The following is a 16,387-nucleotide window of genomic DNA, read 5'->3' on the forward strand; positions in this document are numbered from 1 at the left end:
TTTTCTCCTTCCCTCCAACAAATATATATTAGCTATTAGTTATTAAGCACTGGATACACTGGTGACCAAAACAAACAAGGATCCTACCATCCTGAGCTCTCATGTATTAGTGGGCAAAAGAGACATTGAAACAGATAATTGCGTGAGAGAAGACTGGAGGGAAGGTATTTGATCCAATCTAGAGTGCAGGGTGAAGAAAGGCTTCTCTGGGGATCTTCCCACACACGATTAGAAGGATGCACCGGGCAGGTAAGTGTTGGCAGGTACCGGACAAGTCCCAGACACTGAACCTCCAAGCAGAGATCATGCCGTTCTGAAGTACAGAGTGAGGACGGTGCAGCCGGGGTGCTGAGCAGGGGAGAGTGGGAGCAGAGGAGGCGGCAAGGCGAGCTGGGGCCGGACCACACAGGGCCTGGCAGGCCAGGGCAGGGTGTTAGGATTTTATTCTCTGTATGAGGGGGGAGGCCATTGAAATCAGTTTAAAATTTTACGTTTTAAGTAGGGAAAGATGATCAGAGGGATGTTTTTAAAAGCTCACGTTGGCCTAGTGGAAAATACAGCATCTTTGGAATCAGATGGATCTGCCTAGATTCAAAGCCCAGTTGGGACTTACTGGGACTGTCCTGTAGCTTCTTGGGCCTCAGTTCCCTCACCTGTAAATTCGAGACTAAGGTACCTGCCTCACGAGAATGGACTTGAAAGGGTTGAGAGAGCAGAGGTGGGAGCGCAGAACTGTGTCCGGCACATAGGAGGTACTCAATAAATAGGAGCTCTCTTGTTATAGTTAACAACTTCAAGTTCTTTCTCCAAAGTCCTTTCCCATCAAGATCTTCTAATTGTTGTTGTTTTAAGATAAAGATTTGTCTTGATTTTCTTTAGCAGAAAAGGAGAGGTGTCCATGGTGTTCTCTAGAGCTCCTCAAAATGACTGGCTTATATGAACTGTTTGTTACTGGTACAGAACAAATTAAGGAGCTTGCTTCAGAACATAAATCAGGGCACTGCTTCCTTCATCGAGAAAGTCTTGCTGTGTAAAAAAATAATTGGCTGCCTTCAACAGCGTATGTGCGTAGTGATGGACTTGATGTCTATTTTATTGCAACTTCCTTATTTCCTCACGGGTAGCAAACATTTGGGCTGTTGTGGGCTCCCCTTTGAGAAGCAGCCAGCGGAACATCATTCCTCAATCTGAGTCTGGCTGTTTGTTCTCTTTTTCTTCCAGGGAAGAACCGGGGCACACCCTGTGGAAAGACCTGTCGGGAAGACCGGGACGATGAGTGGATGGGGGTGAGCCTGGCCCGGCAGCCCAAGCCTGACGGCCGAGTGTTGGTAAGGCCTCCCGCGGGTGCTCTGGGAAGGGGGGTGGCTCTCCGAGAATGACTGACTTCGATCCCTTAGGAAACCGGATGGCATGTGATGAGGGCATGCATGGCTTTTGACGCTGCCTCTTCTGGACTGCTGCATAGACACGTGGCTTACCTTTTTATTAAGTGTTTTCTTTATCTGTCCCATGTTAAGAATGCTTGTCCCAAGGTGCTGAGATGTGGCTATTGAAAAAGGACAAATCAAATGTATGTGAAAAGGACTTTGTAAATCTCATTCATTACATAAATATATTTTTATGTGTGTCTTTGTAAGTCAAGGTACAATTTACCATAAAATACACAAATCTTAAGATTACAGCCTGTGTTTTGACGATTGTACACAACTGTGCAACTACTACCCCTACCAAGATATAGAATATTTCCATCAGCCCCAAAACTTCTTATGCCCCCCCCTGCCACCCCGGAGGCAACCACTGCTGTGATCTGTATTACCAGCTATTGCTGTTGCTGCTTCTAGAACTTCGTATTGACGGACTCCTATAGCGTGTGCTCTTGTGTGGGGTTTCTTTCACTCAACATAATAATTTTTAGATTAATCCATGTTGTATATGTCAGTTGATTCCTATTTATTCCTTCATGAGATTACATGTTATGAAACACATGTTATTTTCAGTTATTTATTTGGCTTCTAACATGCGTAGGATGTGTTCTGGTCCACTGGATGCTTTCAGGGAGATGCAAAGGGAAAGGACTCTTTGTCTTTGAAGCTCTTGATATCTTAGAGTTGCACTCACTGCCCAATAAGGCAGTCAGTCACCAGCCATGTGTAGTTATTTAAATTAAGTTTAGCAAAATTAAATTAGAAATTCAGTTTTTGAAGTGGCATTAGCCACATTTCAATGGCTCAATAACCACACATGGCTGCCGGCTATGCTATCGGAAAGCACAGAGGAGGGAGAACATTGCCGTCATTGCAGAAAGTTTTACTGGACTCAACAAGAAAAAAGGAATTTTTGACTGCTACACTGCAGAGGTTTTGTGTTTTCCCATTTTCTCCTTTTTCTTTTAAACTTTTCTGTGGAGGTATAACACTGGGCTACATACCGTGCACGGCTGTATGTGCACAGCGTGGTGAGTTTTCTCTCATTCTCACGTCCCCACTGCTGACACCCCAGAAGGTTCCCCCGGACCTTTTCCCAGTCACTGCTTCTGCCCCCGCTGAGATGACCGCTATTCTGACTTTGCAGGGATTTTCTTGCCATTGGCTTTTATTGGAAGCTGCATGAAGATTTTTTTATTTTATTTTATAAAAGCGTCAGATCAAGTAGGGAAGTTGCCGTGTTTCCCCCAAAATAACATAGGGTCATATATTTATTTTTCCTCAAGAAGACTCCCTAAGGCCTATTTTCAGGGGATGTGTAATTTTTTTCTAATTACGGTACGAAAATCTACATTTATTCAAATATAGTTAAGTCGTCTTCTTCCGGAACATCATCCTAACTCTCCAAACCCCGAACTCCATCCTGAATTTCTTGCAACTCTATTTCCTGTAGAACCATTGGCCCCAATCTCTCATGCCGAGCAACGGAGCTCTCATGGGGCAGATGAGAAGGGCTGCTCTTCTTCTTTACCGCTCCTGGATAAAATGCATGGGTTGTGCAGATACACTGCGTAGCCACGCCCATCACTAGGTCTTATTTTCGGGGTAGGGCTTCTATTGCGCAAATGCTTAGAAATCCTGCTAGGGCTTATTTTATGGGTGGGTCTTATTTTGGGGGAAACACGGTAATACTAGCTGCCACTTACGAGGGCTTCCTTTGGGCCACATGCTGTAAAGCTGAGGTTTTGTGAATAGTTGATCCCAGAGGAAACAGGTTTTCCTTAAGGGTCTGGGCAAAGTGTTTCTGTCCCCTCTCTGAGGAGCCCACTTTTGTGTTAAACTTCTCAGTGGCAGGAGCTGTTAATCTGAATTCTACTGTCCTCAGCTCAATTAAGCATCTCCCCCTGGCTGGGCCCTGGGGAAAGGGAGGAAGCAGCTGGATGCTGTCACCAGTGTCGTGGTAGGTTCTGTTGAGGCTCCCCAAGCCCACAGTTTGCCTTGATTTGCAGTCCTTTCATTGCTGTGGTGGCCAGCCCTGGACCCTCTCCAAGCCCCCGCGTTCCTCCAGGCCCAGTGGCCTGGCGCTGGCTGGATGACTCGGCCCCAGAGAGGCCAGAACTCTTGCCTGCCATTCCTGGGAAACAAAGGGAAGGAGCTGACCCATCTATAAATCAAAGGGTGGCCTGAGGTCGAGATCCAGAACAAACAGAGAGGAAGTGGTGGCCTGGTGGCAGCCCAGCTCAAGATGCTCTGAAGGGTGTTGAGCCTAAGGCCAGAGTTTGCTCCTGTGAAAATATTTCTTCTCCCCATGTGTGGAGGAGAACTTGTTTACAGAGGGGCAAGACAAAGGGTTCCCCATTACCGCGAAGCAGTGTCAAGAAGAGGCCATCTCTGGGAACGTGACTAGCAGGAAGGCCGCAGGGAAGGTTTAGCAAAGGAAGCCAAGAAGGCAGAGCTGCAGCATTTGTGGATAACGGCGCTGCGGATAATCCCGTACAACCAATTGCACGCAGGGTTATTTTTGTTTTATACAATTATCACATCATCCATTCAGTAAACTACTCTGTATGGGCGCTGGAGAAAGAGGTTCATCTAGGCAGCATCTGCCTTTCTTGTATCGTTTTTTTTGTTTATTTTTCCAATTGTGGCCAAAAGCATATAAAATTTACCATCTTAGCCATTTTTAAGTGTACAGTACGGTAGTAACAATATGCACATTGTTGTGCTACAAATCCCTAGAACTTTATCTTGCAAAACTGAAACTCTCTATCCATTGAACAACAACTCCCTATTTCCCTCTCTTCCTGGTCCTTGGGCCCTACCATTCTATTGCTGTTTCTAAGAGTTTGACTTTAGATTTCATGTAAGTGGAGTCATGTAGTATTTGTCCTTTTGTGATTGGCTTATTTCACTTGGCATCATGTCCTCAAGGTTCATCCATGTTGTGACATATGACAGGACTTCCTTTTTAAAAGGCTGAATGGTATTTCATTGTATATATACTGCATTTTCTTTATTGATGGACATTTAGGTTGCTTTTGTCTCTTGGCTGTTGTAAATAATGCTGCTACAAACATGTGTAGGTCCTGTTTTAATAGTATTGGATGTATACTCAGAAGTGAGATTACTGTATCATAAGGTAATTCTAGTTTTAATTTTTTGAGAAACCTCCATACTATCTTCCCGAGTGGCTGTACCAGTTTACATTCCTACCAGCAGTGCACAAGGGCTTCAGTTGCTCCGTATTTTGCAAGTATTTGTTGTTTTCCTTTTTTGTTTTTTTTATAGTGGCCATCCTAATGGCGCAAGGTGTTAATCTCATTGTGGTTTTGATTTGCATTTCCCTGATGACTAGTGATTTGAGCATCTTTTCATCTGCTTGTTTGCCATTTGTATATATTCTTTGGAGACATGTTTAAACCCTTTGGCCATTTCTAAATTGGATTGTTTGGGGGTTTTTTTGTTGTTGATTGTCCTTTATGGCTTTTTGCACACATGCGGTCTTGCTGGGAAAGGCTTGTCCTAAGCCCCCTCTTCCCTGTCCCCTTCTGCCTGCGTCATTCTTCTTTTTTCCCACAGTTTCGGCTCTGCCTCCTCCACAAAGGCTGTTATGAGCTGTATGTAACAAGCTTAGTAAGTCTTTTGTGTCGTTAGGAATTCAACATCATATTGTTACCTTGTACTGTGTGTATAATTTATTTTGTATGCATGTGTCCTCTTTTATGGAAGCCACTTGGGGACAGAGACCAGATCTGCCCACTTTCACTCTCAGTGCTCAGAGGACATCTCTCTAAGGAGTAGTGTCTAAAAGTGATTTTGAATAATATAGGGACTGAGTGTCAATTTAAAACACTTAGAAACCAAATTGGTTGCCATCTTTTCTTGGTGGCTGATTCTAAGTGGTTAGTGGAAGCACCAGGCACAATGCTGTAAAATGCCCTTGGAAATGATAGATGAAGCAAGGTACGAGTGGCCACCTGGTCCATATTTACAGTTTGGAGGCTTCATATCCATTTGCTTTTTCTTTAGTGTCTCAGTCCTACCTGTCACATCTTTCTGGAAGGCCAATGTTTATTTTTAAATTAATGATAGGAAAGATGTGTGTTGTTCAGACACATTTTGAGAACTTGCAAGGTGCCTTGGGGTGTAGGCAAGAGACCTGTATCCCAAAGGAGCGTAATATTGGATTCCAAGGTTGAGTTTGAAGAGGGAGAGGTAGAGTGGCGTTTTTGAAAGTGGCATCTGGTGCTGATTTCAAAGTAAAGAACAGATGGAGAATTTGAAAGCTGTGACAGAGAGTGAAGTGTCTCAATGACAAATGGCATCATCTGGGCTGCAGACCCAGCAACTGGCTCTGGCAAGACCCAGGTTGCCAGGCGGGCTGACCTTGGCTTAGTACCCACCCATCTTGCTCCAAGGGCATTGTGGTACCTTTCAGCTTTTCCCCAGGAACAAACGATACCAGGTGTAAGCACAGCATCAGGATTAGAGACAAGCCCCTTCCCTGAACTCACAGCGTGCAGATGATGTTTTAAGGAATAGAGGGGAAAACCACTTCTCAAAACAACCACTGCACAAACCCAGCGTAGGCACTCTCAGGCCTTGGAGGGCAACTCAAAACTTTCAATTCTGTTGTCTCTCCTTTTCATCAGAGTTGCCAAGGCTCAGACAACAAATAATTTAAGTTGCTAGATTCTTTCTGGGTGGAAGCAGTGTTCTCTGGTTCTATCTGTCTGCCATTTCCTTTCTAAACACCAGGGCTGTCCCTATCTGTTCACTGCTTCCCATCTGTCCATTTTTTTTTCAAAGCCACAGGGTACATTTTTGCATTTACTTCTGTTGCTCTGTTTCCTGACTTTTTTTTTTCTTCAGTGAACTTTTTATTGAGCTATCTAACACACATGTTAAAAAGCGCACGAATTATCAGTGTACACCTCGATGAATTTTCACTAGGTGAGCATCCTCAGAACGACATTCTCAGCACCCCAGAAGCCCCTTCCCAGTGCCACCCTGACAGCTCCCTCCTCCCTTAGCTGGGGAGCTTCTTTGGGGGAGGCCTGTGGCATCACAGCATCGCTCTGATCCTGTTCCCGCCACCGGTCATTCTCAGGAGCCCTGACCTGGCTGTGGCTATGAGCTCTGGACTTGGAAGTGTGATGGAGGCTTTGGCCATCTCTAGATGGCAGGTGCACGTGGAGGAGAGATGGGGTGAGGCTGGCATGGCTTTGTGGCTGAGCAGCCCCAAGAGGCCCAGCACAGCACCCCCATGCACCGAAGGACGAGCTGTTTCCATACAACAAAAAAGGCCTTTGAAATAAAATGTTCATTTTCTTTCTCTTTTTTTCCTTCTTTCCAGAGGGAAAATAATCCTTATAACTGGAAATATATGAGATCCTAAGATTTGGAGTGGTGCTAGGCCCTCCTCCCCTTTTCTTAAGATTATTTGAAATGTGAGTTTGAGTAGGTCTTGCTGTTTCCAGAGAATGTTCTTCTTTTCTTATTCTTCCCAGCTCTCCTCCTCCCTCCCTCCCTCCCTCATAACAGAACCCATTTGGAGAGATTGATGGAGTTGCTAATGCTTTGGAGACAGTTCTTAAGAATTTTATTGTTGTATGTAGGGGTCAGATTGAACTGCGTGTATATATAATGATAATCAGGGCTAAACATCGTCTTTTCTTCCTATAATTTATATTCAGAGAGACTTTTCATTATTTTCCTATGCGGATCCTGCCTTTGACACTTTGACTTCCTAGAATGTTTTAATTTTAGTTTACTGTGAAAGGCAATATTTGAATCTTCTAGGAATTCTCCAAGATCACTCCTGAAGTAGTTTTGGCACTTAAAAAAAATGAGGAGACAATAAACTAGATGTGAGATGCAGCAAGTCCTGCCTCATAAGTGAGTGTCAGCGTGCAGCTGGCTGGCCCGTTCTTTTCATAGTCCCTTCGACTTAGAAACATGATAAACCGTGGTCAGCTCTCCCAGCCAAGGGCTTTGCTGAGCCCGTAAACTAAAATAGAACCAATTTATCCACAATTTAGATGAAAATAAACTTGCAATTCAAGTTGGCAAACCATCAGAATTGAGTCAGAACTTAAAAAAAAAAAATCAATTACTTGGCAGTATGGAGTGATTATCTGCTTATGTGATGTGTTTTTGTAGTTCCTTGTCCCATATTGTTGCAGTCTATTCAGAAACGTACTGTTTTAGCACAGAACAGTGCCAAGTGGGAATGAAGATGAGCTGCAGTAGAGGGAATACCAGTAGATTCTTTTCTGTAGTTTAATGTCACAGGGCGAGAGGTGGAGTGTAGGCAAGCTAGTCATTCTGAGTGTGTCCTCTTTGCCATCTGGAAGAGAGTGGCCTTGTCAGGGGCCCTGGTGGCAGTTGGCTGGAAGGGCAAAGAGCAGAGGGCTTAGAAGGCAGTGATTTTGTCACGGGGTAACCTCAGGGAGCCCCCTTACCCACGTGGTGACCTTGGGCATTCCACTGGACCCCAGTGTGGTTATTTCAGGTGTCCTGGGGTGGGTGGGGGTGGGTGGAGCTGTAAGGACAATAAACAGCCACCAGGCCTGCCTTGAGGGTATGGTGGTGTGGGTGGGTTTTGATGGCTTCTCAGGCAGGAATGAGAAGTTTTAAGATAGAAAAATGCTTTATAGCAAGACAAGGAAGACTCAGAATCCATGGACTCCAGTCCTGATTGCAGCATTTACTGACCTTTGCCACCTAGGCAGAGCACTATCTGAGACTCGGTGTTCCTGAACAGAAACACCGGAATTCTAAGTCACCTCTGCCCACCTTGCAGAAGAGGTCAAAGGGTCACCATGAGAACTCTGAATGTCATAACTTAGAGAAACAGTGCACTTGAAGGAAACAAACCAAGATGTTAAGAAAACTCTATTTAAAATGTGGCATTTTGGCCGGGTGCGGTGGCTCATACCTGTAATCCTAGCACTTTGGGAGGCCGAGGCGGGAGGATTGCTTGAGCTCAGGAGTTTGAGACCAGCCTAAGCAAGACCCCATCTCTACTATAAATAGAAATTAGCGAAACAACTAAAAATAGAAAAAATTAGCCGGGCATGGTGGCGCATGCCTGTAGTCCCAGCTACTTGGGAGGCTGAGGCAGGAGGATCACTTGAGTCCAGGAGTCTGAGGTTGCTGTGAGCTAGGCTGACGCCACGGCACTCTAGCCTGGGCAACAGAGTGAGACTCAGTCTCAAAAAAAAAAAAAAAAATGTGGCATTTTATGAAAATGCATCCATTGGCCAGAGTGAAGTGAACCAATGACAGACGTGAGTGGCGAGTGCCCGGGAGAAGTGGCCGGGCAGGGTGCGTGCCTCCAGGTGGGCAGGTCAGCTGCTCATCAGTGCTGTGTGGAGACCTGCATGCAAACTGGGGCTGCTGTCACGGCTGAGCCAGGGGCTGGGGCATTTCCGGTGGGGCAGAAGGACGAGCCAGGTCTGCGTTCCAGCTGCTGGCACTGGGTTCTAGGTCTGTTGGCAAGAACTGCCCTGCCTCACGGTGCCTCGCGTAGGTTTGACCCTAGCACTGAGGGGCTGCTCTCAAAAGCCAGCCAGGGCGTCTGTCTGTCCCGGATGGCCTCGTCTCCTCACCCGTGCCAGCTGCTCACCCACCCTAAGACCCTCTGTCCTGAGCCTTCCCTTAGGTCTCCCTCAGCCACTCCCTCAGGTCTCTCCTCGGTCCCTGACCAGTCAAAACCAGTCACTCCCTGGCATAAGGGAACTGCCTGCTGAGATGGAAATGTTCTGTGTCTTGCTAGGGGTTTGATGACATGAGCATGCACCTTTGTTAAAGCCTGTTAAATGATACATTTGAGATTTATGCATTTTGCGATATGTAAATTTACATCAACAAAAGAACCATCCACATACATTTGCTTCTAGTTAACCAGATGCATGTTGTGGGTGCATTTCTGTAGGTAAAAACACCTTTGAATATAGGCAGTTCCTCCCTTTTCCTGCTCTCCGCCACCTGGCTGTTCCCTCGTGCCCACTAGCTCTACCTCTGGGTGCATCCTGAAGCCACACCTTTGGCCCATCTTCAGTGCCCCATCCTGGTCCAGGCCGGCGCCATCTCTCACCTGGATATTCATTTCCACACCTGCCCACCTGCAGTCTCCACAGGGCGGCTAAATTCCCTTTCCAAACTGTAAATGGGATCACAGCACTCACCTGTGCAAGCCTGGACACCAGTTCCCCCTGCATGTCTGCCGAAGTCACAGGTGCTCCTGTGGCCCTCTGGGGCCTGGCCCCAGGGCCCCTCGCTGACCTTGTCTCCCTAACACCATGGTCACTCCAGACCAGCCCCACTGGTCTCTCTTTCCTTGAACCTCTGAGGCTTTCTTACTTTGTATCTTTTGCACCTGCTGTTCCATCCCTCTGGAACCCTCTTCCTGTGTGCTCAGTGTGGGTAGTGCTTGCTTATGCTCTAGGCCAGGGGTCCTCAAACTTTTTAAACAGCGGATCAGTTCACTGTCCCTCAGACCATTGGAGAGTGTGCACTGTGGGCCCGGGACAAGTCGGCTGCTAAGCAGGACAGGCAGCAGCGGCAAAAACACCCGGCGGGCCAGATAAATGTCCTAGGCGGATGGCATGTGGCCCGTAGTTTGAGGATGCCTGCTTTAGGCCTTCCCTGACCTCTCGTGGAAACCATTCTTCTTGCTCCCAGATTCTCTATCCTATAACCAATGCTTCCAAGTACTCAGTACTAGTACTCAGTACTAGTACTAGTTTTTATTTGTTGATATGTTTGTTTATTGTCTGTCTGCCTCCCAGGGGCTCATTCTTGTTCATGAGGTTTTCAGAGGATGCCTGCTGTGAAGGGGTAGCTCCCTGGCCCCTCTGTTCCTCTCTCCCCACAGAGAGAATCACCGGGCACTGCCAGGGGTCTGCTTTGTGACCTTTTGGGGCTGACTTTCCTGCTCTCAACCCTTCTCTGTCCCTGTAGGCCTGTGCCCACCGCTGGAAGAACATCTACTATGAAACAGACCACATCCTGCCCCATGGCTTCTGCTATATCATCCCGCCCAACCTCCAGGCCAAAGGCAGGACGCTGATCCCTTGCTATGAAGGTGAGCCTGGACCGACTCTCCCTCAGCCCCTACCCGCCTCTTGCCCTAAACGCCCTCCCTTCCCCATGCCACCACCTGAATGTTTCCCCCAGCTTTCCAAATGCTAACAGGAGGGCAGCACCGTCTGTCCCCACGTGGCCTCTGGGTGCACTTGAGGCCCCGCCAGCCTTGCACACCTCTGCCTCGGAGTCCATGGTGTTCACCACGCGTTATGAAGTCCCAGAGACCGAAATTCACCAAGGCTCAGCCAAGGGACCAAGCAAATCCCTTGGTTTCCCGGCACTGCCAGATGCTGTGTGGGCTTGGGAAACTTACTGTCTCTCTCTGGACCTCAGTTTCCTTGTCTGAACATTCAAGGGTGATCTCTACAGCCCCACGCAGCTCCCAGTCCATCATTAGCTTCCAGGGGAAGAGGTGACTTGGGATTCATAAAGCAGCAGCCAGACAGAAACTTAACACCCCAAGACAGTCATTTCATGACATCCGAAAACTGACCGCCCTTCCCATGTGGCCCTGAAACCCTGGCAGACAACAGAGAACTGGGTGCATCCTTAATGTGGCTTTAAGAGCTCCTCCCCAGCTGCACGCAGGGTCTTGGAAGGAAAGTGTATCTTCTCAGGCTTCCTGCTTAGAACCACCCCATGCCTGGGCATCGAGGACGATTGACGTGATCACTATTTAGCCCAGTCGAATTTGAGCTCTAAGCATTGAGAAAATACTGTAATTTTCTTTGGTTTGATAGCGCATGCTCTCAGGTTTTCTTAGCCTAACTTTGAGCTGAAATTGTTCCTTCTCTAAGTGTTGGACTGTTTATTTCTTAATTTCCCCCCTCTTATTTATTTGTTTGGACAGACATCTCACTGGCTCTTGTCTACCTTGCCTTTGGGCCTTCCTGGGTTTTCCCAGGTTTCAAACTTTGTGGCTACCCAAGAGGGCTCTGAGAAAGGCTGTCTGGACGCTGCATTTTTCTGCCTCATGGAGGACCCTCCAGGGCCCTTCTGGGGACTCAGGTGGCCCTCACAGAAGAGCCAGCAAGCTCCCCGCAGGAGGTACAAGCCCTCTCTGTGAGGGTTGATTATTTTTTTGTTTTTTCCTCCTCTGTATCAGCATTTGACCATCTCTGGCTGGGTTGTGCGGGAAAATCGGACTCTGGCCCTGTTTATATCTGACTTATCCCAGTCAGAGGAAAAGCAAACTTTATCTTAAAACCAGATGATAATATCAATCAAGAGTGGAGGGATGGTCAGTTTCAGATGTACAAATAATGTGTCAAGACTGTCTTCTGACTGCCCCAGCTTATTCCTCCTTTTCCCCCAGGAAGAAAGGGGCAACCCCTGGAACTGCTGGTTGTGTAGCTCACAGGGCTGGGGAAAGTGAAGGACTCAGCAGGGGTGGTGGAGGTGGTGATCATTGAACCCAAACCAGTCGTGCAGTAGGACGGCACTTCAGTCTTCCCGGGAGATGATATGTTGTGAAATAGGGACCCGTTGCTGTCCCTAATGATCCCCCTGCATAAGCAAAATGACAGCTCTTGAAGAGGGAGATGGGGTCGAATGTCTATGTCTACGTGTATCCACCATGGCATGCACATCTAAGTTATTTTTTATTAAGCAGTTGTGGGATCACCAGTAGGCTGGTGTTGGTCTGGGCACTTTTCACACTCATTTAATCTTCACAAAACTTTTGAAAAATAGTTTCTTTTTCAACTTGGGTTTGATTACAAGTAGTATATTTGGAGGGTTATTCTAGATGACACCAGTGGGGCAGTGGGGAAGTAAGAAAGGCGAGGGAAGGCAGCCCATGAAGGATGTGCTACCTGGTACTGAATGCACACCTGGAGTTGTCCTGCCTGCAAGGTCAAGGGGCTATTTTTTTTTTTTTAAATAGAAACAAGATCTTGCTCTGCTATCCAGGCTGGAGTGCAGTGGCATGATCATAACTCATTGCAACCTCGAATTCCTGGGCTCAAGCGATCTTCCTGCATCAGCCTCCTGAGTAGTTGGGACCATAGGGGAACATCACTATATCCAGCTTTTTTTTTTTTTTTTTTTTTTGGTACAGACAGGGTCTCATTTGTTGCCCAGGCTGGTCTCAAACTCCTGGACTGAAGCAATCCTTTTGCCTTGGCCACTCAAAATGCTGGGATTATGGGCATGAGCCACCGTGCCTGGTTGGGCTAGAGTCCTTATGTATCTGCATCCTGTCCTGCCGTGATGTGTGTTGGCTGGGAAAGCCTTCATGCATAGAGATCACGGAGACCCTGTCTCTACAAAACAAACAAACAACAACAACACCACAAAAAACAAAAAACAAAGACCCTAGCTCTCACCCCTCTTGCAGGACAACTCCAGGGATTCTGTGATGGCCACATCACAGAAGTGGTAGGGGTTGAGAGCGGAGGGCTGGGACACCCAAAGGCTGGCTTCTGTGCTGCCATTCTCCTGTGACAGAGGAGGGACCTGAGACTCAGAGTGGAAGCAAATTGTCCAGTCACTCAAACGATAACTGGTAGACCTGGGTTTTGAATCTGGCATCTGTCTGACTCAGCAAACCATTCTGTGTCCCAGTAGTTAACAGGACTGTTAGTTTGTGCTTTGGAGTTTCTAATTTAAATGAGAGTTAAATAAAAGCCAAGGCAACAACCCTCACAAAACAAGAAAGGGTGATTGAACTATTCTAAAGATATCATCAGAGGTGAGGGGAATGTGAGAATTTTGAAGGCCAGGGCTCTCAAACCAGGCCCTGACTGTCTTCCCCTGCCTCTCTGCAGGTGGCTCTGATGTGACGCTTGGCAGGCACGGCACATGCAAGGCCATGAGAGCTGAGGGAATGGTAGCAGGCTGGGGGGCAGGTTTTGTTCAAGTCTGCTCCATGTGCTCCTCGTTCACATGGGAGTGTGTGAGCTCCAGCCTGGGCCTCACTGGGCATCCTGTGTTCCTACCACCCCTCTGGCAGCTCCTGACCATGCAGCATGACCCACGTAGTAGCTCATCAGTCCCAGAGAAGAGACATGCAGACAGACCTGAAATGAACCTGCAGCCAGAGCCCAGTTAGATCAGAAAAACCTCACCAATCTGTAGTTGCATGAGCAATATATAAATGCTCAGTGTTATTGTTTGCCATGGAGATTTCATGGTTGTTATGCAGCAATAGCTGGCTGATACAAGGCCATCTCAGGAACCTAGATTCCTCCCACATCAGTAGCTATGGGATGGGCTCAGGGCTCCGGGATCATTGTTTGCTTTGATTGTTCCTTGACTTAATGATAGCCAAATGGAGCCAGTGAAGAAATTAGCCAAATGATTATACTCTTGGCCAAACCTCTTTCCTTGTGGGCATACACACGTCTATATCCCAACTCATTTGTTGGCCCAGGGTGGAGTAAGGGGTAGGGTAGGGCTGGTATGAGGAGTATTGGGGTATAAAAAGCAGCCTTTTAGAAAAGTGGAGAACAAAGCTGAAAGTTTCTGTAGTTCTTGGCCCTGTGAGAGGAGAGGAGTGGCCGATGCTCAGGTTTCTCTAGAAGACTGGGAGGGTGGGGGGAGAATACAGGCCACAGGTAGAGAGGGCTCTTGCCTGTGCTCTAATGGCTTTGGGGATCTCTACCTTGCTGCTTTGCAGAGTAAACTAAATGCACTTTGGCTCTTAAGACAACCGTTATTTTCTCTTAATGTGTAAGAACTCGGATGCAAGCCCTCTGTCCCGGGTGGGGGATCACGTTATGGTGAAGCACGGTGGACGGATTCTAGAGCTTGACAGGATCTTTCCTATGTCACCTAGACCAGCCTCCTGTCTTTACTGAGGTCCAGAGAGGTGGTAGGGCTTGCCGAAGTGCTAGGTTTTCTTTCCTGTCTATGCCACACAACAGAGATGCAAAATAGCATGGTGCCTGGAGCACTGTCTCTGGACCCAGCCTGCCGGATTTCACATCTTGGCTCTGCCACTTCCACCTATTACAGTGTCACCTCTGATGAGCTATTTAACTTCTCTGTGCCTATCCTCCCTCAAGGGGACTGTGAAGAGGATTGAGTGAGTTAATGCTTCTAAGTTTTAGAACAGCGTCTGGCCTATGTGTGCTAATATACTGGATGCTAAGCATATTTGTGGTAATATACCATGTAACACAGTAGTGTACACTATAGGGCGACTGACTTGTGCCCTGGGAATAGAGTCTACTTAATCTTATTAAGTACTTGTTAGGCACCAGAGAGACAAAACCCAAATGACACAGTCCCAGCTATGAAGAAGCTCCCCATTTACCCGAAGCAGATAGGGAACATGGTGTGTTAAATGTGGGAGGGCTGTGTGGGGTGAAAATTCCCCGCTGGAGCGTGTACTTCTGAGTCCCTCTCCCCAGGGGCTTGAGCTGCATGCATCCAAGTGCAAGGTGGCATTAGGCAGGATGATTTCCTTTTACAATTGGAGAAACTGAAACCCCACTTAAAGTCTGCAGTCTGTTGAGGCTTTAAAAGAAAGGGATGGTGGAAACCCACTGTTGGTCCCAGCAGCAGGCGTGGGGTGGAGGAAGGGGGAACTGTCACTTGGCCCCTCAGTGGGAGTGGACACTGTGATGTAATGCCACAGCATCCACCTCTTTGGGTTATTGTGAGGAGCTCGTGGGAAAACTCAGGTGAAAGTGCTCAGAAAGACCACCCATTGCTCTGTAACTGTGGCCTCCTCCTGGGTCTCCGTGAGGGCCAGCTGTTCTCTCTTCAGAATGTTGGAAGATTGGGTTGGTGGAGGAAACCCTCTAAATGTGTGGGCACCTTTCCAAAAGGTTTCAGGCTTTTGCATTTTTTTTTTTTTAAAAAAAGTTGGTCTTTGGTTTGGCACAAGGACATTTTTCTCATGGCTTCTCAGGTGCTTCCTGTTTCCGGCTGGGTGGGGAAAAGGCTACCAGCATGTCCTGCTGGAACCAGGAAGTGCAGAGGGAATGAGAAACAAAAATGAATTTCGAACAGAAAATAAACTCATGGAGCATGTCCTTCAAACAATTTGGTTTGTGTTTGTCTGATACAAGAACAGCATCATGACTGCCATATGTTGGGTGGTTCTATCAGAATGTGTGAGAAAACGAGCGCTTTGGTGGGACGACATATGGGGAAAACTATTTGTAAATTAAAACACAAGAACCATAAAACCTTAGTTACTATTAGACAAGCTGTGATATTTTAGGACTCCCAAAAGTTGAGTCAGTGCATGTGATAAAATCAAGTACAGAGATTTCTTTCATCCTTTGCCCTTGAGCCCACTGAGGCAAGAAGCCGGAGCTTAGCAGGAGTGAGGCTATAAACAAGTCATCTTTTCATTGTGACAAAGACCTTGTAAGTATGGAATAATTTGGGAGCAGCATGACAAATTAACAAAAAGTGTTCAAGATAAAACACTGATAAAGAAATAGAAGAGGCAATTATGATGCTGTTTGTATATTAGACCTAAATTTTCAGAGTCTGGCTTTACTACTCCTATGCTCGTATCTATGTGCTCCTACTTTGTGGCCTGGCTCCCTCACCTGTAAAATGGGGAGATTAATACCTACTTAAGAGCTATTTGAGGTCTATAAAGTGCTTAACATACAAAGTACCCAGCTCAGAGTGAATGCTCATACCCTTCAATTAGAAAATGTGAAGTTTCTAATTAACTTTCAAGTAATATAATAACATTCTTAAATGTTCTCAGAAGGTGTCTAACAGATCCTGCTTTAGTGAATAGATAGTGGAGGGTAGAAAGCTGGTTATTACTAAAATGATTTCAAGAGCCCTTGACAAGATTATAATTTCTTAAATACCATTGAAGATTGTATTTGTACAATATTTTTGCTTGGTAAGCTCTCCTTCCTCCTTTTTGTAGGTGATCTAAAGTTTAACTCATG

At 46.7% G+C, this 16,387-nt stretch overlaps 1 protein-coding gene across 1 annotated transcript in view; it reads left to right on the plus strand.

The window, feature by feature from the left end:
• The window catches only part of ITGA9 (integrin subunit alpha 9), a 343,148-nt gene that overhangs the window by 17,567 nt on the left and 309,194 nt on the right, over window positions 1-16,387 (plus strand). Inside the window, exons 3-4 of the mRNA XM_020285519.2 lie at window positions 1,222-1,328; window positions 10,392-10,515. Of these exons, the coding sequence (XP_020141108.2) occupies window positions 1,222-1,328; window positions 10,392-10,515 (231 nt within the window). The remainder of the gene's footprint in view (window positions 1-1,221; window positions 1,329-10,391; window positions 10,516-16,387) is intronic.

Source organism: Microcebus murinus, chromosome 1 (assembly GCF_040939455.1).
Source record: "Microcebus murinus isolate Inina chromosome 1, M.murinus_Inina_mat1.0, whole genome shotgun sequence".
Lineage (NCBI taxonomy): Eukaryota > Metazoa > Chordata > Mammalia > Primates > Cheirogaleidae > Microcebus > Microcebus murinus.